The 21294-nt window shown below is 46.7% G+C and overlaps 4 protein-coding genes across 15 annotated transcripts in view; 3 read left to right on the forward strand and 1 right to left on the reverse strand.

The window, feature by feature from the left end:
* The first annotated feature begins 1 nt into the window (after position 1).
* On the forward strand, positions 2–4877 carry LOC118507630 (U7 snRNA-associated Sm-like protein LSm10). The gene is made up of 3 exons (XM_036046355.1): positions 2–516; positions 600–717; positions 4558–4877. The coding sequence occupies exons 1-3, from the start codon at positions 380–382 to the stop codon at positions 4696–4698; spliced, it is 396 nt and encodes a 131-aa protein (XP_035902248.1). The 5' UTR covers positions 2–379; the 3' UTR covers positions 4699–4877.
* Positions 815–4465, forward strand: LOC118507619 (5'-nucleotidase domain-containing protein 1). The gene has a single exon (XM_036046336.1). The coding sequence runs from the start codon at positions 1830–1832 to the stop codon at positions 3429–3431; it is 1602 nt and encodes a 533-aa protein (XP_035902229.1). The 5' UTR covers positions 815–1829; the 3' UTR covers positions 3432–4465.
* Positions 4726–7375, reverse strand: LOC118507621 (acetyl-CoA acetyltransferase). Its single transcript, XM_036046343.1, has 4 exons — positions 6782–7375; positions 5358–6208; positions 5127–5289; positions 4726–5055 (listed from the first exon to the last, which is right to left on the reverse strand). The coding sequence occupies exons 1-4, from the start codon at positions 6834–6836 to the stop codon at positions 4937–4939; spliced, it is 1188 nt and encodes a 395-aa protein (XP_035902236.1). The 5' UTR covers positions 6837–7375; the 3' UTR covers positions 4726–4936.
* A 354-nt stretch (positions 7376–7729) lies between these two features.
* Positions 7730–21294, forward strand: part of LOC118507611 (capping protein inhibiting regulator of actin dynamics) — a 96675-nt gene continuing 83110 nt past the window's right edge. For 3 of the 12 annotated variants that reach the window (XM_036046314.1, XM_036046312.1, XM_036046318.1), the window contains exon 1: positions 7748–9036. In XM_036046314.1, the coding sequence (XP_035902207.1) occupies positions 8979–9036 (58 nt within the window). In that variant the 5' untranslated portion in view covers positions 7748–8978. Of the gene's footprint in view, positions 9037–15908; positions 15912–21294 lie in introns of all 12 variants that reach the window. The other 9 variants (XM_036046308.1, XM_036046313.1, XM_036046304.1 and 6 more) reach the window with 9 other exon arrangements.

Here is a 21294-nt window from a genome sequence, read left to right on the forward strand (position 1 = left end):
GTTCTAGTTAGCGGCATCTTGCAGGGCGCTTTTGTCCCGTTGCACAGCATGCAACAGATGAAAAGAATTTATTGTGGCCATGGTTGGAGGTGGAACGGAAAGATCCGAGCACGGATTACGGTAATCTTAGGCTAGAGACATTGGATTTAGGCGAAGCTTCCGAAGAATAAATAGGATAATCGTTAAACGATATTGTCATCCAAGGTACCGTTGGAGAAACGCAAAACGAGTCGTTGTTTACAACCATTTTGACAGTCGGTATAATGCACGAGGCTTTGTAAACAGAGGACCGGCACAAAGCGGGACAAAACGGCTTTGGATGTTCCTCATCTTGGTGCTTTGGTTAGGTTAATTAATCTCGACAAAAGAAAAAAACACGATGGAAATGAATAGAAAGGAAAAGTACAATACCGTCAACTATGTGACGGGGTTCGCGCAATGTCTGATCCGCAAAAATGCATTGATCGACCTGCAGAACGAAACGTCGGTAGCGGGAAAAATTGTCGCCGTTGATGGGTACGTATCGCAACATGCCATGGCAATACTGCGAACCTTTGGTGTACAATGCAAAGATGGGATTGGTGTTCCGTTTTCTGTAGGTTCATGAACGTGACCATGGAAAATGTGGTTTACATCGACCAGCTTGGCAAGCAGTATTTGTTGGACAACTTTATGATATACTCGAAGTATATTCGCTACATACACATTCCGAAAGAGGTGAGTACAGTGCACAATTACCTTTATTTTCTGTATTCTAGCAATTCGTGGAAAAATTTACGAAATTGCATACAGTTGAGATATGCTTAAAAAAAAAAAAATCGGCACAAAATGCCGACAGCTGATCCGTTTGACAGCCATGTTACGACGGTGACGATTGCGTCCTTGATCCAAACAAAAACAAATTTCGCAGCAAATGTGTGCTGCGATTGATTGTAGTTGGCAAGGGTTGTGGCTGGTGCCAACTGCACAGTACACGTTGCCAGGTTTAGTAGTTGCAGCAGACGTGCAGCAATGCAGTAGAGGTTTCGATCGAGACGAGATACCAAGACGTCATCGTTTTCAAAAGTCCATCCCAACAGCATCCCACCAGTGTGCCAGTAGATATGACGCTGTATCAGTGAAATGGTGAAAATAACAAAAGCTAGGGCACCTGCTTTCGGATGAATGAATCCCTCTGCTACTCACGGCGCTACGAATCTCGTGATCCCTTCTCGAGCTAAGGCCGGGGGTTTATTTCGGTACCAGCCTGAACTCGATCGGACGCTTTTGAGCAATTCTGACAGTGCTTGGTGTGGATTAATCGATACATCCAACCCGTGCCCGAGTGTGCTATCAAGGTTCGAGGTCAAACGGTGCCACATATCATGGTGTGAGACATTGAATTTTTAGGATTGTTGATTGGCCTGATTGTGTTACGTAAAAAAAATCATCCCGCTAGACAGTCCGCTGACAACCGAGACCGTGGATCCGCAGTAGTGGTGGTTCTGCGCTGAACAATGCTGCCCGTCGCGTTCCACCCACCTGCGTTCGTCTGAAGCGTGAGGGGTGTTGTTTTGAATCAACGCGGCGAAGGTCTGGTGTTTGTTTTCGTTTGATTGCGGCCAGTGAAACGGCGAGAAAAGGACATGCGAAGATAGTGGGAAAGCGAGACAAACGTACAGCGCTACATTGCAGAACGCAAAACGAAGTCACGCGGTCGAGTAGATATTTGCGTGATCGTCCGCGAGAGCGGAACAAAATTCGCGCGTGTGCGTGTGCGCGCGCCACGATGGTCTTGTGGTGAATGGTGTGAACAGAAATAAACCCCGAAAGAACGGTGCAGCAAAAGCATGCGGTCGTCGGTTAAGTTTGTGGCCCGTTGTGGCACCAGTGCGGGTCTGCTCGGTGCCAGTCGTTCATCGGAAGTAATCGGAGCAAGTGTGCCGTGTATCCGCGCTATTACCACCACTACCACCACTACGACGAAAGGTTTGCATTGCGTGTTGCCGCGAGCAACGGCTGCTGGCTGTCAGGTGAACTGTCAAAACATTGGCGCCTCGTCGTGTTGGCTCACGCTACCGCGTTACTACGGGTCGGTCGGAACATCGAAACGGTTCTATTCGCGCTACTCAGCCAACCGCATCATGACCGGGGCGGACACGTTTAGCTTTGCCGACTACGACTGTGTCGGGTTCGATCTGGACAATACCCTGCTGCGCTACCGCATCGGTGAGATGATCGAGCTGGAGTACCAGACCGTGTCGAGGTTTCTGGTGGAGCAACGGGGATATTCCGGTCGGCATTTGCTACAGCCGCTCGACAAGGATTTCCTGCAGCGAGGACTGATCATCGACTTCCATCGGGGAAACATCCTGAAACTCGATCCAGATGGTGTTATACAGCAGGCGACGCACGGTACGAAGCGTATGGCAGATGAAGAAATCCGTGCCTACTACGGTGACGAGAAACGTTGGGAAGTGACGAACGAGTACTGTCGGAATATGTTGGTGGCATGGAACGGACCACTGTCGGAGCAGATACGAACGGTTCTGGATTATTTTGATATCTGTGCCACACTGCTGTTCGGCCGTGTGATCGATACGTTGGACGAGGAGGCACACGAACGCATCGGTCGATACAACGTTTGGCCGGACATTCTCGATGGACTGGTGTACATGTACTCGCGTGATCATTTTGGTGCCAACATCGGAGGTTACTTCGAAGCGCTGAAGGCCAATCCGGAACGGTACCTGCAGAAAGCGTCGCCGGAGCTGGTGCGTTGGCTGCGCGAGCTAAAGAAAACCAAAACCACGTTCCTTGTGACGGGATCGCATATAGACTTTGCGAACTTTACCGCTTCGTACGCATACGGACCCGATTGGCCTGAGCTGTTTGATGTGGTTGTTGGATTTGCGAAGAAACCGGGCTTCTTTACGGCCGGCAAACCGTTCGTGCGGCTCGAGGGGCACGATGAGACGGAACCGCTAACGGCCGGACAGCTGGAACGGTACGGAGTTTATTCGCAAGGAAATTGGCGCGATTTGACGGTGCTGTTGGGAAAAATCTGCCACAAATCCGACCCTCGGTATCTGTACGTGGGGGACAATCTAATACAGGACATGTACACACCGTCCAAGTACACGACGGCCGATACGGTGGCGATCGTGGAGGAAATGGAAGCGGAAGGAATGCGGGACTGTGACGCCGGCCACCCGGACGCACCGTACATTGTGTCGAAGTTTTGGGGATCTTTCTTTACCACTCGGTCGGGACCGGGCGTTGAGGATGCTTCGCTCTGGGCAGGGCTTATCAAGCAGCACGCCAAAATATGCGTTCCATCGATGGACGAGGTGGCTAAATATCCGCTCGACCATTGCTACAACAGCTTCACGGAGAACGTTAGCTGCAACGGTTACTATCCGGCCGAGCCGTTGAAGTTGGTCAACAATTGATTTACCAGTCGGTGACGGGCCTGTGCGGCCACTTATCTTGTTTGTCCTGTTTACGGTGTTTCTCTGGGGAGGATCGTGAGTCTAGCGGTGTAAAGTGTTTCGGGACGGACATTGTATTTGGCATGGTAACGCCAGGGTACTCAGGACCGGCTGAGGCGAAACGATGATAAGCAAGCTACAGGCAAACTATCCTTCGCGTGAAATTCAATATAAATAGTAGCGGTTGTTTGAGGGCGTGAGGTGGACGCTGTTATGCTAACGAGCAGATCGTTGAGAAGAATCCATTGTTATCTTGCTAGTGATAGTTTCCGAACTATATATACACACACACACACATATATTCAAACCACTGTATTACGAGTAGCTGGTTCCTTTAAACCAGCCATTAGCCGTCGCTCACATCCACGCTTTGATTATCTGTGTTTTGTGAAATCAGGATGAAACTGATGTAAGGTTGTTTTTGCGATAACGTAAGATAAATGTTGAAACCTTCTGTCCCGTAATTTATAGCCTCGTTTGCGCCCAGCACGCTTTTATTCCCCGTACCTTCGCACGCGAGTGCAGCAGCATTCAGTTGCGATCAGTAGACGAACAAGTGGAAAGACCATTTTGCACAACCAAAAACCAACCGATGCAGAAAATAATTTAATCCCGTGATAAAAATAATATTCGCTCTCGTACGGCCGGTTACGATAATCCTTTGTAACAAAAAAAAGGAAAACAAGCCATAACAAGGGTAGCTTGAAGCTAAGCGTAATGAGGAGAAAATAGCTAAAAGCTCTTTGTAGTCTTAAAGATGAAGTCCAAAGACCAGTCTAGGGCGCAGGTTTATATCTAGCCATCGGTACACATTCAAAATGTTACACTAAACGTGCCCTTCTTTCGAAACTCAGTGGCCAGCAGTAGGCAGCAAGCGACTGAAGCTATTGAAAAAAAAACCAGAACAATAATTTAGCAATAAATGTGCGTGTAGCGTGATCTTTTCCCTCTTGTAAAGCCTGTCGAACTACGAAATAAAGTAAACGGAAGTTAAATTGTTGTACTTTTGGAATGCTTCATCCACTCCAAAATTTGCTAATCGTATCCCTCGTTCGATTCTCACTCTCTCTCTCGCTCTCTTCCACAGATGGACATAAAAGCATCCTTTAGCGAGTACATAAATTCGATGACGGGAAGGCAAAAGCCGGTCGATAAGAAGCTCACATTCAAGCAAAAGCGTGCCAAACTGGCCCATTACTCAACGCTGGCCGAAAACAAGATGGTGTGAGCCTACGGTAATTTGTCCCCAAAATCCTTTCGGTGAAGATGTTTTAACGTTTATTGTCCATTCGCACACGCTGAATGATTTTGCTGTGCTGCATTCCTGCTTATGCCTTAATCTTCGTATAAAGAAGATAAAAATACAAATGATGAGTACGGGGGAAAATACATATCGTTCGGTAATAAGCATAGTAAGTACACAAAGGTTGCAGATAATGGGTCCTCAAAAAAAAAAGGGCAACAGCTCACACCATTTCCACGGCCATCGCAACACCCATACCGCCACCGACACACAGCGATGCAATGCCCTTTTTGCCGCCCGTTCGCTTCAGCGCGTAGAGCAGCGTTACCAGTACACGACAACCTGCAAAATACGATCAGAATGAGAGGGGAATTAAAACTGATTGGTATAACATATAATCGAGCCGTTCCTACCGGATGCTCCGATGGGGTGACCAAGAGCGATGGCACCACCGCCCACGTTAACCTTCGCCGGATCCACACCGAGCCCTTTGTTGACAGCCAACGCTTGAGCGGCGAATGCTTCGTTCAATTCGAACAGATCGACATCGTCCAGCTTCCATCCGGCTTTTTGCAGCTGTAATCAAACCATAGCTGTAGTTGCCCGTGGAATTGTTTTAAAGCTAATGCACTTATTCTTCTTACCACAGATTGCACGGCTGAGATCGGTCCCGCGCCCATCGTCTTCGGACAGATGCCCGTCTGCGCGTAAGCTACAATCTTTGCCAACGGTTTAGCGGCACGCTTGTTCACCTCTTCCCCGGACATCAGCAGCACGGCCGCGGCTGAATCGTTAATACCGGACGCATTTCCCGGCGTTACCGTACCGTCCTTAATGAAGCATGGTCTTAGCTTGGCCAATCCTTCCACCGTAGTGCCATGCTTGGGATACTCGTCCGCTGCAAATTTGATCGTTTCTTTGCGCCCGGGAACCTCCACCGGTACGATCTCCTCCGTGAAGTATCCTTTCTTCTGTGATTCTTCCGCAAGCTGCTGACTCTTGGCAGCGAACGCATCTTGCGCGTCGCGACCGATGCCATACTCTGTGGCCAAGTTTTCCGCCGTAATACCCATATGCAGGTCATGGAATGCGTCCGTTAGACCATCGCTCAGCATCGAATCGACCATTTTGGCTTCGCCCATCTTTGTACCACCGCGCAGATGCATTACGTGCGGTGCTTTTGACATCGACTCTTGTCCACCGGCTACGATCACGCTGGCATCTCCGGTACGGATGGCCTGGTAACCGAGGGCAACCGTTTTCAGGCCCGATCCGCACAGCATGTTGATGTTGTACGCCGGAACTTCTTTCGGTACGCCGGCCTTCATGGAGGCTTGGCGGGCCGGATTCTGTCCCTGGCCGGCTGTAAGGGCCTGACCCAGGATGACCTCATTGACGTCGGCTGGATCAACACCGGCACGTTGTAGGACTTCTTTTACGGCTACGGCACCGAGATCGGCGGCGCTAAGCGAGGCGAGTGTTCCCATGAAATTACCTTCAAAGGGTGACGATATTACAATTAGTTAATTAGTCAACAAAAAACTATTTTATGGTGTTCCTTGATGATCCATTGTAATGGTTTTAATGAGCAAAAAAAAGATGGCTAATGATTACACTATTTTGTGATGCTTTTCATAACCATTCGGTTTAAAAAAACTATTTTATGATAATTTGAATATTTCCACGCTACCAGTACGGGTAATTTATTCCACCAAGAGGCAGGAACAGGCGTGTTAGCTCATTTGCATGCCATCTTCGGAGGCATCTTGTGTTACATAAAGGGAAATCGAATGTATCGTGTCATCTCAGGATTTGTCACGAAAGATAAACCATTCCCTGCCGACCATATACCGGGGCTGATGCAAGACGCCGATGCAACACTTTGGTTCGATCATACCATTCATCACGTAACGGCATGTTTGTTCGTGGCCGTAAGAAAGCGACAAGGCGCGGTGGTGTACGCATGGGTTGAATTTGGGTACTTTTTCCGGGAGGTGTTTTTATTACACACACAGGTATTTAAATTTCTTCCACGTGAGGCCGGGTAGAGGGAAAAGTTGTTACCTACCGATCGGAGTTCTGGCGGCCGATACGATGAAAACTTCTCCCGTTGCTGACGTCATTTTGATGCAGGTCTAGACGTGTGATGTTAGCAGGACACAAGCTGTATTTAGGTTTATCAAACCTTTTTCGGGTAACAACACTGTGATGCGATAAATGCAATGATTGGGATTATCACACGCGAAGGCACCGGTTGTTGCTGTGTGCACTATTATGCAGGCAGGGCTAAACGGGGAAAACGGCGCTTCCGATGACAGGTCCGCAACACGTCAGCGTGGTCTCTGGCGCAACTGAACTTCACGAATGGAAATCAAACATTTTCACCGTTAACTTCAACCGCGCTCGACCGCGGCCACGAATTCACGGTAAAGGAAACGGGTTTTCAATACGCCTATCCCTTCCACAGAATATTCGGTCGTATGGCATGAAGCTTTTGTATGTGTGAGAAAGGTGGAGCAAGTGTAGCGGGTGGTTTTGAATGAGTTTTACAAACACAGGCAGATTGAGGGATTGTTTACAGCCGTGTTTCGTGGAATGCGAGGTTGAGCCAGAAACAGCTGGTTGACAGTAGATGAACAATAGCAAGCGGCTAGTGGAAAAGTGTATAAGAAATAATTGGGAAAGGCGGCCATTTAAAGGGAAGAGAGGTGTTTTATGAATGATGGATTTATTGAATGGTTTAAAGGGCAAGAGCAGTCCGATTCGGAATGCGGCACAGTAATATTAAACCGCTGTGAAGACACGATAACTTAAAATACGAAAAAATAATCACCGTCATGCTTTTTCAATGCGAAAATTAAGTCAAATTGCAATCTTCTAGCATTAAAGTTATAAAGTGAAATTTTGCTGAAAATTAGCAAACACCCACAAGCGGTTGAAAACGATCAGCACACAACACCGAGGTATAAACGCACACAGCTGTCAGTATGGCATCGAATCGTTCATTGAATATCCGGCTCAGTGTTGGAATGGGCACGGATAAACGAGAAGGCTCACTACCAAAAACAACGTGTGGCTGTGCGGTCGTGTGGTTGCTGTGCGTGTCCGGACTTGTGCGAGAGCGAAGAAAGAAAAAAAGGAAACGGGAACCAGAGGTGATCAGAGCCCGAGAACAAAAAAAAAACCTCCCGCATTCGCGAACGTCACAGAACCAAATTGACGCATAATCCTGTCAGGAGGTTCTTCTTTTCACCCGTTCTTTTTTCCAATCCCCAAGTACGAGTGTGTGCGTGTGTGCAGGGCTGTTGCATACGTCCTCCTCCGGGTAACCAATCGAAAGGTCACGGTTGTGGCGAGCGAATTTTATCGTCGAATAAAAAAACTCTCCCCCATCTTCCGGCCACCCACCATCGTCGTCGTGGTCGTCAGCGCTGTAATTATCTGTCAGATAGAAACGCATCCCATTGCGCTTGTTCCGAGAAAAGCGAAACGACCTGCTTCGCTTGCTCGCTCTCATCGTAGCCGTCGTCGTCAGGTGTGGTTTTGATGGTGTGCGTGTGTGTATGTTTGCGTCCACCCGCGCGAGCCTAGCCAGTCCAGTGCAGATTGCGTATATTTCGTGGCCGTCGCTTTTTCCGGGCAGGTGTGTGCAACGTCGTTGCCCGAGAGTGAGTGCCAAGTAGCAGCAGGAGGAATAAAAAAAAAATACTCGCACACACCCGTTGGCAGCAAGCAGCTGAGCCGATCGATCCCGATAGTGTGTGTGTGTGTGTGTGTGTGTGTGTGCTTGTGTGTGCGTGCGTGCCTGTGCCCGTGTCCGAGTAGAAAAGGCCACCGTGCGTGCGCTTCACGTGAAAGCATTTTGCACGATATTAATCGACCCAAGTGTGTGGAATCGTTCCAGGTGCAGCACTCTCTTTTTCTCCAAGCAAGCAACCAAGTGTTTGTGGTTGAGCGTGTGTGTGTGTGCGTGTACGTGCGTTTTTGTGTCCGTATATGTAGATGTGTGTGCGCGTTTGCCGTGTTGGCAGTGCAGGAAAAAGTGCAACTCTCGTATCCCGCGAACCGAAGTTAGAGAAGAAAGTTCCAGCATCCATCGAGCGGTTCCTCCGATTGTCGATTGGAAAGGGGAAATAGAACACCGAAGCCAGAACCAGAAAGAAAATTTGTTGCGACCCTCAGCACGTCCATCGTTCCATCTAGAGCGACAGCGCAGCGCGACCGCGTTTCCACGGCATACGTAAGGACATCAACTCTTCCTCACCATGGCGGACTCTACGGAAGAAATTAACCAAATTCTCAACAACAAAACGCAGTCACCAGGTAGGTGGTTCGAGAAGCCGGTCCGATCACGTGTTTCCGGCCACCGAAAAACACGGAACGCGGTGTGTGCGAGCCTTCAGAACAGCCTGGAACCCAAAACGCGTTATCTATCGTCTGCTTTTTCTGCTGCCCCTAAAAGACCGGTTATGTGCGTTAACATGTCCGTGTTTCTTCTTTTTTCATTTCGGCGACGTATAAATCGATGAAGACGGCGGAGGTCGGGTGTTTGCTAATCCTGTACAGAGGAGACGCTCAGAAGGGAAGGATATTTATCGATCCTCTCCAATGGGCCAAACCACCGTACAAGGCGACAAAAGCTGGCTTCTAACCTTGAGACGCAATTGGTCTACCGAAACTTTGCTTGACCGTTTGATGGTGGTGGACGCTAGCAGAAGCGAAGGCCAGCACCATCTGGTCCACATTGCAGTTGGTCGCTTTTCGCGTTGTCCCTCCTCTTTCCCATCGATTCGTCTGCCCACCTGACGCAATTAATGATATGCCTGTGGACGCAGAAAGGACGAAGAAAATGACCGACAACCCAGAGTGACCATTCACACTCGCCGACAATGTAGCAGGTGGTGAACGGCGAAAGGGGTTAGTGGAGTTTTCATTTCAACCCCCATGTCTTCCACGTATTCCACGCATTGGAAAATGGAAATATAAGTGCGTCCATAAGAGAATGCGCATATTCTCTTTCCACCTCGGGAAGGTGTGAACAAGAACGGATCAATGAGCTCGATGCAACTTGGCTTCTGGTGGGGTGTTTGGCTTCAAGTTCGATGGCCTCGCCGGGTACCCGGGTAATGGGATTTTGCAAAGCACCGGAAGCGGTCGAAATTGCAGACTGTTGTGTCTGATACGGATTTTAGTGTATCTCGCATTCGCACATTTATTGCATAATCTTTTTTATTTTTGTTTAGAAAATCAAGCCCACATTTCGATCATCAAACGATGACGTTCTTGGCGTGTATCGAAATTTTTCTTACGTTTTATTATTGGAGCTTTGCCGGAAGTTGCATTCCTGCCATCGCTAGCAAGCACACGCAGAGTTCACGTGTTTACGAAGCGTTCCACAACCAAACACCGTGGCACCTTGGCAACGGTATTAATGCTGTGGGGTGTGGGAGGTTAGAAGGGCCATTCTTGTACAGAAGGGTTCTTCAAACATTGTTTCACAATACCATGGTTATGGGCACCTGAGGATGTTGACAATGTGGTCTGTATGGACTTTCAACAAATTCCGGATAATCCTTGAGCATTTGCACTCGACTAACGATTTATATAAAATAAGAATTTTCTCCATTTTACTTAAATAGCTCCAGGGCGTACTTCCGACACATATCTGGTTGGTTACTAACTTGGCAGGACTGGTATCAATTCTCATCCCGACGATATATACCAATGCAATTTAAGGAAGTCAGTATCGGAAAGACCTAAACATAAGTATTGGAATATTACAGAAGCGTGACATTTCCGCTAGCAGGTTGGCAAACGAGTACAAGAATAGTTTAATCGAATGCCGGGGCCAGGTCTACAGGGTGTATTCGATCGATTCCCGAAAGCGATTTAGACGTCGAACAGAGGCAAAGAATGTTTTCCACCAATGCTGCTATGTCGCCATCACCGATAAACAACAACAAACGGTACAGGGGACAACCTTGTTGAGCTTGTCATGCATGACGTCAGACGGGTCTCTTTCGCTTGGGGACGATTTTCCTGGCACTCAGAAGCAGTGGGTTTTTGTTTTTGTGTAGTGTCATAAATTTCTCCCTTCATTCCAAACACGCAGTTAGAAATGGGTTTTTAAATGTTGAACATAAAATGTGGTTAATCGGATGTTCGTGTTGTTAGGGGGGACAACAATGGGAATTGGAATCGATCGCACACCTGATATATCTTATCTTGTGGGAGAGAGGTTTCCCCTAATCGTAACTTGAGGATGTTCAGGCGAGGCATTATCAGAGGTGTTGATTTAATTAAATCGACTATCGAATCGAATTCTATCCCCATTATCACACTTCTTGCGAGATTCGAACTCAGAACGGACGTGTTTGTGGTCCCATAGCTTGCCGACTTTACTATTCGATCAACCTGTCTTAAGAGCGGCTAAACATTAAATATTTACATACATTTGCTAGCCTTATACCGCTCCATGGTAGATTTCCTTGAAACATGTACGATTGTTGTCCTTTTTTCACAAAGAAAAGGAAACAAAATCCTACAAGGGAAACATTTTCAGAAGCGCTCTCTGCAGTTGAAACGGAAGTAAGCCTGGCGGCAGAGTGGAAACCTTCCAACCGAAGACGGGAAGTGAATGAATAAAACAATTTCAAACTTGTGAGAAAGCAATGGTAGCAATGGTGAGAAGCACGATACACAATACCGGGAGTAAGTTCAGGGCGAAATTTGCTATTACTACCATCGCTGGGTTACATGAAGCACTAAAGGTGCAGCGTAATGGTAGTTTGTTGTTTAGCATATTGATATGTCTTGTGTCTGACCGTCGAGACTTTACATTTTTTGGCATGTCGTTTGGGGGAATTGTGGTACAATTCTGGTATTTACTAACTTTAGCCAGTCCGTTTGCGGGCAGTGGGCAGTGGGCAGTGGGCAACCGCAGTAGAGAAGGCCTGCTGAATGTCCTGTTCAGTTCAAGGATCGTCGTATCGTACGAGTCCCAAGAGGTGTGCGAACGTTCTACGGTGGACGCTGCAAAAGGTCGTTCTCGCGGTGAGCATCATAAATTAACTGCACCAAGGTATGAGCTGGCTGTGCGGTCTTCTACCTCACCCCATCGGACATGAAAGTAAGGCCATATGAACATAATTTTGTACTTTAATTTTAGATGAGCATACCAGGACGTCTTGGCATTGAGAAGCAACCGAAAGTGTGATATAATGCCGCAAACAGCAAGCTAGCTGCCATTAATAAGGTGTGATGTAAAATGAAGCACAACCACAAGCATCTTTGTGAGAGGAACCCTTCGTTCGGTGCAGCGAAAAATGCTACACCAGCGTACAATTGCACCAGATACAAGACGCACCATTGTAGGGCTTACTTCCGAAGTTCCGGCACAGCGCGAACAACGCGGAGAAGCTCACTCGCTCGCTCGCATTCGCCTTCCGGTAGCCATCCGAGCGTGACGAAATTATGTGCTGCTTTCCGCTACCATCCAGAGTGGCCAGCAGCAGCAGCAACTGATGCTTGATTTTTTTTGCTAATCCGCTAATGGCGTTCCATTCGTTCGTGGGTGTGAAATTGCATTTGTGGTGGTGGTGCCGTACGCTTGATTTTCGCCCCGACAATGCTCGCCTTGCTTCTGTGTTACATATTTTAGCATTTGTAGGGTAGTTGCTTCCGCGCCATTCGATTCCACCAACCCAGTCTCCTCCCCGTTACCATCCGGGCATTACATTCGCCAGAGTTGCAACCGTGTGCCAGACGACCTTCGGCCAAGGAAAAACGAACGAACGAACGAACGAATGTGTGGAGAAACGGCTTCTCGGAGTGGTACCGGCCCACATGCATCGCCGTGCGTTCTGGGACGGGCTGGTGCCGTGCTGTATGCTTCGCTTTTGTGCCACACACACTCCGAAGGACAACTTGGCAGGGTAATAATGAAATCATGTCATGGAAAAGCACCGAAATAGCGCTTGTTTGGACATTTAAATGTCACAGTAGCATTTTTTGGAACGGTTTTGAATCCCGGTGCTTTGGTTTGTGAAGGGCTTATTGGTGGGCTTGACAGTGCTTAAAATGAATGTACACAGAAACAGTGCAACTCAAAACTGCTGGTATCGGAAAACGAATTTTCTTTAAAATTTATAATTTATTATCTTCAAGAAGCAAATGCTCCAACTGATCCTTAGCCAGATTAGTGCACGGGTGTGTTGGTGGAATTGAAATTTAATTACTCGCAATGCTCAAAGCATGCATAATTCAAGCATCTTCATCTGAAATCGGTTGCTCTAGCTCATTTGCACATCGAATCGGTCCTACTAGCAACCTCACCGCAAAGGCGTGCTTTGCAGCGTCGTCCGTTCAAGCTGGCCGGCTGGAACCTTTCCAAAGCGGAGAATAACCGCTCGAAATGGCATTTCAAATTGCCACTCAATTGGATTTATCGAGCGGCAGCGAAAAAGAATCCCTCGATTCGGGTGGAACGATTGTCATTTCAAGCCTTCCAACAAAATCCCAGGGAAAACCCCGACCGTTTTTCTTGACGTTGCGCTCGTCGCGCTTCTTGGGTGAGCCGGCTTGAGTCTCTGTGGCAGAGATTTTCATGGTCTAAAACTGGACGACTCATGTGGTCCGGGCTCTGGTGGAGCTAGGAAGGAAATCGCAAAGCATTCAAGATTTTCCGGGTCGAAGCCTCGACGATGTTCTCGGCTCGATGGAATGGAAAAATATAGTACCGTAGGAGTCATAAAATAAACGATCTCTCTGTCTCTCGTCCGCCAGGAAACACCGGTCAAAGGGGAAGAAAAGTTATATGGGAAATCAAATGGAAAAGAAATGACCATCAAGCATCCCCCCCCGTGTTCAGTCTTGCCAGCAGCAGAAGAACCTTCAATTCTTCGTCTGGTGCAGATTTTCAAACGATGGTCTTTTAACAATCGACCAACCGAGAACTGTGTGTTTGGTGGGGATCATTTATTTTTCGCGTCCAACCGGCAAAGCTTTCTTCGGCTGTTTTTGTGGAGTGCATGTTAAGAAGAGGGAACCAGAGAGAGAGCGAAAGGAAAAAAAACTCTTTGAAAGCTAATTAATTTACAGCACTCGGAAACGGGACACAGCAGACCCCGGCGAAGAGTAGTACCACGCCACAAGAAGACATCAACTTACCGGAAGCGTTAAGGTGCTTTCTAACGAGCAAACGCCGGTCCGGAGATGGCTGCTGTTCGGATGGATTCGGAGCAAAAGTACCGCAACCCGCGATGACTTAATTCGATGCGTTTCGAGAAGCAGCTGAGCGAGGTTGTGTTGGACTAGCCCATGAAATCATCTGGATTTATTCGAAACAGGGTGACATAACTGTGTCTCCTGTGCCCACCGAATGCTGCTCCATTCGAGCACTAATGACGATCTAAATGGGGGATGGACCCACCGTTAAATGCGTCTTAAACGAATCTTGAATGGAAAGCAATAATAACAGCGGTTTTGGTAATAGTAGATTGATTGTAATAACCGGTCATTGATGATGAATTCAGTGCCGGGGGAGATATTGTTTTTTCCTTTATGCACCATAAATTTCAAAGCCTTGCCCCCTGGAGCGTACCTACAGGGGGGGGATTATTCGTGCCCGAACCTGCAGCGAACCTGGACGTGCTTCTCTGTCTAGCTAAAGCGCCACCCATAAAAGGGGTCAGTTGCCGCGGTGTCCGGGGAAAACGGGTCATTGGGTTTTCTTCGCTTTTCGCCTACCTTCCGTGTGCACTGTGATGATGACTGTTCGTATGATGTGTGCCAAATATGCACATCTATATGCGATGCGGCGGTACAGTATTTATGTGCACTCTCTCGCTCTCTCTCTCTCTCTCGCTCTCTCTCTCTGTGTATGGTTCGATGATCCGCAAAGGTTCGCGGATCGATTTGGAACGGAGCCAGCCAAATAATAATGCTGCAGCAGATCGTGTACCGATGGGGCGTGCGATATTGGAAGACCGGCGTTTGTTTGTGTCCGGGGCCGGTCGGGCGGGCCACGGTTTCGATCGATTTGGGTTGCACTTTTGGCACAGTGGCGTTACACTGTGGGTCTTTTGCAGTGTGCTTTCAAAGTGGATATTGCAAAGAAAGCTATGGTTGGAGTGTGGCTTTGTGAGGAAAGTTACGATACGAGAGGTGTCCGCAAACATTAAAATGGGCTTGTTTTAACAATGCAGAGTGTCCCGGAGTACACTTTCTCCAATATATTTGAATCCGTCCCAAAGTTTTGTTGATGGTTTTCCAGACATTTTTGAACTGTTTTTAAAGTTTGTTGAAGGATATCAAAATATATCTGGATTAGTTCCGAGTCCGGAACGTTTCCCAGTGCTTAGGACTGAATATCCAGCTAAGGGTAATCTAAGTCCAGGAAGCCATGAATAGATCTCTTGAAGTTGCAGAGCCAAAGAAGAAGTAGTTCCGAGAGTTGCTGAAAATATCCTAGATATTATCCTAGACCTGACTCATATTTGAGGGATGTGCGCAACTTCTTCCATCCATAGATTCGTCTAAAAGTTTTTTGAAGCACGTATTTATGGGAATATAACTAAAACTTCAAGACAAGATTTCTTGGCATGATATTCAGATATACCCAGTATCGTAACCGCAAAATAGAGTTAACTATGTTGTCTTTAGCTAAAGTTTGTTAAGTTGACATTTTACTTAGAGACACTTGAATTTTGACTTAAAGGATCATTACCCTTATCTTATCTTTCCTGTAAGTCTGATCATCGTCACATCATGCTCGGAAGAAAAAACCTCAAACACTCCAGGCCTCCCCTGGCAATGTTTTTTCTCCATTGCTTTGCTCCAGTGTCTCATCTCCGCTGTGCTGGTAGCTACTGTTATTTACTTGCTGTTTTGAGACGATGCGAGGTCATCCCCGATTTGAGGTGAAAATTTTCACACCATCCACACACTCGACCGTACGAAGATGAAGTCAAGGAAGCAACTTTTCCACAACAACATCGCCCAACAATGCTCAAAAAAGCAGCAAAAAACCATCTACCCCTGTGGCTATGGGTGTCTTTGTTAGCGGGCCGTGTCGGTGTTAGCGTTAGGGTGAAATGAGGTGTTAATTTCAATGTCAGAGTCAGCTTTCGACCAGGGTTTTGCCGTTCCGAACGAACCAACAGCTAAATGGGGCCACTTTGGCGATGCTGAGCGAGAAGGTTGAATTCGACAGCCGGCTTATCACGGCAAAGTGCGCATTATGCGGGCGCACATGATGGTGGTGCGCCTGTGATTCATGTTGCATTAAGGCAGCCGCCGCAATAACTTCCATCTGCAGAATAGCATCTTATCGGGGAAGGTTTGTTTTTCGGTGAGAAAAAGCTCACAAATTTGCGAACCTCCATGCATGGCTCATGAAAGTCGCTTTATCTTATCTCCGGACCGAGCGTTCATTAGTTGGAGTTGTTGCAAAGTGCAGTCGCGAGTGGGGAGGTGTTACCCTTTGGACCTTCTGAATCCATTCGGGTTGCGGGTAAATCATGTAACCATTTGCTTGAAGAAACACACACACACCCAGTTATCAGTATCGACCGAAGCCGAAAATAAAATAACGCGACGTGGTTGTGAAAGTAAACAAACAGGCGTACTTCGGCGCTGGGTACGCACGGTACAATCATTAATGAAATAGGGAAACAGAGAGAGAGAGAGAGAGAGGGAGAGACAGAGAGAAAGGCAAATAGCAAGTCACTGTGGGTGGAATTAATCCTTTCGGTTCCCATAGCATATGCTGGCGCACTTTTTCCGCCTGGTCACTGAGTATTAGTAATGCGGGTTCGCTTCTAGATGCTTCTGCGACACAACATTCGTGCTTGTTGTGCTCGTGTGAATGTGGTTGTGTGGTGTCGCCGTCGTCTGGTGGTGATGTTTACTTCGCTCGTACTACTACCATGCCATACGTCATCGCTTAACGCCTTCGATAGTAAATTCTCGGTGGAAGGTAAAAGCGCCATTTCGTCGATCGTGGGTGTGCTGTTCGGCGACAGTCAGGGTAAACACATTTATCGACCTATTAGTATATTTGCTATATGGCTTACTATTACTATCACGAAAGAGATGTATACACACGTGGTTTCGGTTCAGTTAGTGGGATTTGGTTGGTTCGATTTATTATTCGATTATATGTAGTAATACAGTGTTTGACATAATTTTACCATTATTTTTGCTGAGCAAGTAACTAACTGATTTAAACATTTTATAAAGGATTTATGAAATTGGGTTGGAAAATATTTCTTCACAAAAAACAAGATCGATCGAACTCTATCGTAAATTAAAAATAACAATTAACATATTGAAGTGGTGTAACGATTTTTGTAGTGCTGATGAAGATAGTTTTCTGCTTAAAAATCTGTAAAATCATGACTCGTATTTCCACCCAACCAGAAACAGAAACAAAAGCATCTTCACCTGCACCCGAATGATCGTGAGGTTTGCGGTCAATGATCTCTATCTCTCTGTCCCTGCCTTGTTCGCGATCATGTTTTGCTCTACGATCTTGACGAACGTTTGCGACCTTGACACTGATCGTCGAAGCATAAAACTGTCAATTGAAGAAGCGAGCACGACGTAGAGCACGGGTAAAGAGAGTCTGAAGTGCGGCAGTGGTGCGAACTCTTCCGACAGCGAAGTTATCATTCGGTCCTGCTTATGATGATTTGAGGATCTCCCATTGGTCATGGGTTTGATTTTCTCAAGACGCTCAAGCTTTTGATTCATTTCTCTTTTGCGCTTTGCTTTCAGGCGTGAGTTTGACGAGCATTTCTGTGTGGTGACGATGTGTCCGGAGCACGTTGGAGCAAAGATTGCAAATGCCACGTTGTAGAATCGGTTTCCATTGCCCCTGGGACAGCACGATGATTCACGGGGAACAGATGGGGCGGAATAGGAAAAAAGGCGAATCAACTTCAACGTCTACCTACCACCACCATCACCCACAGCAAAATCATTGAGTGGAATGGAAAATCAGAATTTAATTAGTAAGCTTTCTCTCTTCACACACACCCCGTACAAACCCCGTGGCTGATAATTGCTAGAACAAGCTTAATGTTGTAACGAAAATCCTCAACAAACCACCAGCCTGTTGTGGCTGCTAGAATACAGCATTTTGCTGTGGAAGTCGAAGCTAAAAATGGACCACAGCTAATGCGAAAGAATACCGTAAATAGGGTACCGGCCAATGCATGACGGTCCATCATGATCGTTGGTTAGCGATCGATATCGGTGTGTAGCTACATGGTCCAGAGTTGTTGAACTCTCTGCAGCATAAGCTTTTTTTCGGTGTCATGCTCGTGGTTTTGGGGTTTTGTTTTTAAACCGTTCAATCTGCCTTCACTGCTTGGATGGATGCAGCTGTGCGTGCCGGTCGGATGTGGTCCGAGAGAGAGACAGGGAGATGTGTTTGTATAAGTGCATCAAATTAAGACATACAAAAAGCCAACGAGCAGGCGAAAAGAAAATGGCTAAAGGAAAATGGGCCAAAACAAAAACCGGAAAGCGAGATGGGAATGCACTTGCTGCTCTCTTGGTTGGCTCGATGGCTGATGGCAGGTGATTTATTTCCCCCCAAAACCACCTTCATCGATGTGCTCTCATGGAAATTTATCATCCACTGTACAAGCTCCGGCTCGGGCGTTGGTGGTGTTGGTTGAAATTTGCTCATTATTTTGAGGCTTTTTGGGAAAGCGTGGATACGTTTCGGCATTTTTTGGAGTTTGAAGGGTCCCCTGAAGAAGGCTTAAAAGTGTGTGTTTTTCTTGTATCGGCCCCATCGGCTTGCCGGAACAAAAAAACAAAAACGGCAATAAGTTATTTCTACAATATATTAAGCACGGTGAGCAATAAATCAGGGTCCGGGAAGAGTATGCGTCCGGGCCTTTGACCGACCGGGTTTGACGTAAAACGAATGTTTTTGGTGTATGATTGAAGGGTCGTTAACTTATAACAGGGAATTGTTTGTTGGTTGGTTTGCTGGCTCGATGGTTTCGATCAGAAGCGGAAAAAAGCCTCCCAAAGTACGTTCCAAACTACAGCCGAAAAGCTAGCGCGCGTGTGCGTGTTGTTAAATTAACACATAATCATGCTTAATACAAATTTCCGCCTTACTTTGCCTACCTGAACCCATGTGCTTATAGCGTGCTTATGCTCGGTGAAATGATTTGGTTGTTATTAATCGAGAAGGAAAGCATTTTTCCAACGCTGCCTGCTATTGTTTCATACGGAAACGAACCCAGCAGCTTCCATCGCAGGATTGGATTGGAAGAGCATGTGTTGATTTTGTTTGAGGAATAAATTAAGAGTTGGATCGTTGGCTTGTTTGTTTAAGGTTGTTAGCTGCCTGTAGACCTGTCTTCCTGTTACAGCTGTAATGTTTAGCACGTCTGCCACAAGCATTGTGATGTAGTCACGTATGCCAGAATCAATTTCTTAGTTAACTCATCGTAAAAGTTAATGTAATGAATTCGAATGTAGTGATAAAAGCTGCTGTTGGCTGTCTAACAGGAGAGCATTTTAAAATGGAAGATTAACCACTGATCAGATCTTCATCATGCGGCAAATCTTGGAGAATATGTCAGAATAGCAACTATGCTATTAAAGTGATAATTTCATAAATTTATGCTAAGTCGCATAAGATTTCGCAGTGAGGGTAAAACTTGATGTCACAAGTTGGCTCTAGGAATCTCTGGTAAGCTTACTAGGCTTATAAGAATGCCATTGACCAACATTGCGAGTCATGTGAAGGTGGATGAAGAATTCTCAAAAACCTTTGCTACCAACAAGAATTTGCTCCTAGAAGATCTTTTATTCCCTTCAATCTGGTGCTAGTGAAGATCATCCGAGACCTGGAGACAGAAACTTCAGCTCAGTACAGATTTTGATGTACGCCTGATACTCGCCTGAGACATATGCAATGTTGAAACCCGACGAAGACCTATTAGTCTTGCTGTAAACCTCAGAAAGATTGAGGCTTCGATTAGTATATTATTCAGTGAATTAAAATTCAGCCAGGCTCCGTTTGGCTGGACATGTTATGAGAGTGGCACCGGACGACCTAACCCGCAAAGTCCTTCTAGGCTCTCCTCTTGCTTGGCAGGCTCAATTTGAGAAGGAGTTGGTATTTTTATGCCTTCAAAACTCTTCTATTTCTGTGGAATGCTTTCGACCATGCGTTAGTAAGTGTGTTCGAAGCAAAGGAACTCACAAACATTTGAAAATTGATGGTATTTTGTCGATCGAGACCCGGCGCGTGTTCCGTGCGTGCTCGCGTGCGTGACTTCCCTTCGGATAGCTGCCGCACTAGCGCCTGTTTTCGTGCCGGAATGCAGACGCCGTAATCCGTGTTCCCTTTTGTATGTGTGTGTGTGTGTGGAAAAGGACGGCGCTTCCTTTTGTGGGTCTTCCGATAGCTGTTACGGTATGGCTTACAGTTCGATTTTTCACGCCCGCAGGCACGCGAAAACTTTCTCAGCTGGACAGAAAATCCTACTAATACGATTCTCAGTAATAGGAAGGAAGCTAAAAACGCTTGAGTTTCGATTGATGTAAACGATTTCTTGGTATTATTCTGTTTAATTTTGTGATTTATTTAATATTTCTTGGCAAGGGACTTAAGAACGCAAAGAGGGAATCTTGGTCCTCCAATAGTTGTTTCATTGGTTGCTATTCAAGTTTTCTAAGCGTTGTAACAATTTCCGCAACCGGAAGAATCGCTTTGGCTTTGGTGTTGTTTCTTCTCTAGTCCGCTGTTCATTTCCTTTAATTGCTTTGCTTCATGCTGGCAAGAAATAACCTTTACATTCATGTTAATGTAGTCAATGGAAGTGGTGTTCGTTTGGAAACACCGTGGTGCTGCTTTGTTGCGCAGTTCGCAACCGCAGTTTTTGTTGCACAACCAACCAACTTTTCTCGAACAGCGCAGAAACATTCTTGCGATCATTTCGAAGGGCCGAGCGGGGGGCTAGCCATGGAGAAACCCAAAAGCGTAAAGGTTGGCAAAAAGGCGGACAATTAGATTATCCACCCGCTTAAGCACATATCCTGCCGAGTATGAATAGGAAGCAGGGTGGATTACAGGTCATTCCCACAAGCATTAGGCAGAGATAGGCCCCCCCGATGTGCCAACTTTCTACGTTCGCCATTAGCCGGAATGGATAGTATAGGACCTCGACTTTGAACACGCCCGTTCATTCGTACGGATGCTATCAAATCAGGATAATTAATTCGACCTCTTCCGCTACTCACACGGCATATGATCTACATGCGGTTCGGATTGTTTCTAACGAGCCTCCCCGGCACTTTGATTGCCAGTAGATCGGGTGCGAAAAGAAGGGGTAGCGCTGGAAGAAATGTAAAAAGCATAACGATCTCTTGCGCAATCAGTAATGGTTCCCTCCGCGCGCAAGTGACGCACCTGAACCGTATGATGCGCAATGTTCTAAAAGCGACCACCGGCGTGCCATATGGAGCAAGACGAATTAGTCGGCAGATCGAATGGAGGCGTTGCTGTTTGTTTCTTCTTCTAACGGCGTTTTTGTCTCGTTCATTCGT

This window comes from Anopheles stephensi, chromosome 2 (assembly GCF_013141755.1).
Source record: "Anopheles stephensi strain Indian chromosome 2, UCI_ANSTEP_V1.0, whole genome shotgun sequence".
NCBI lineage: Eukaryota > Metazoa > Arthropoda > Insecta > Diptera > Culicidae > Anopheles > Anopheles stephensi.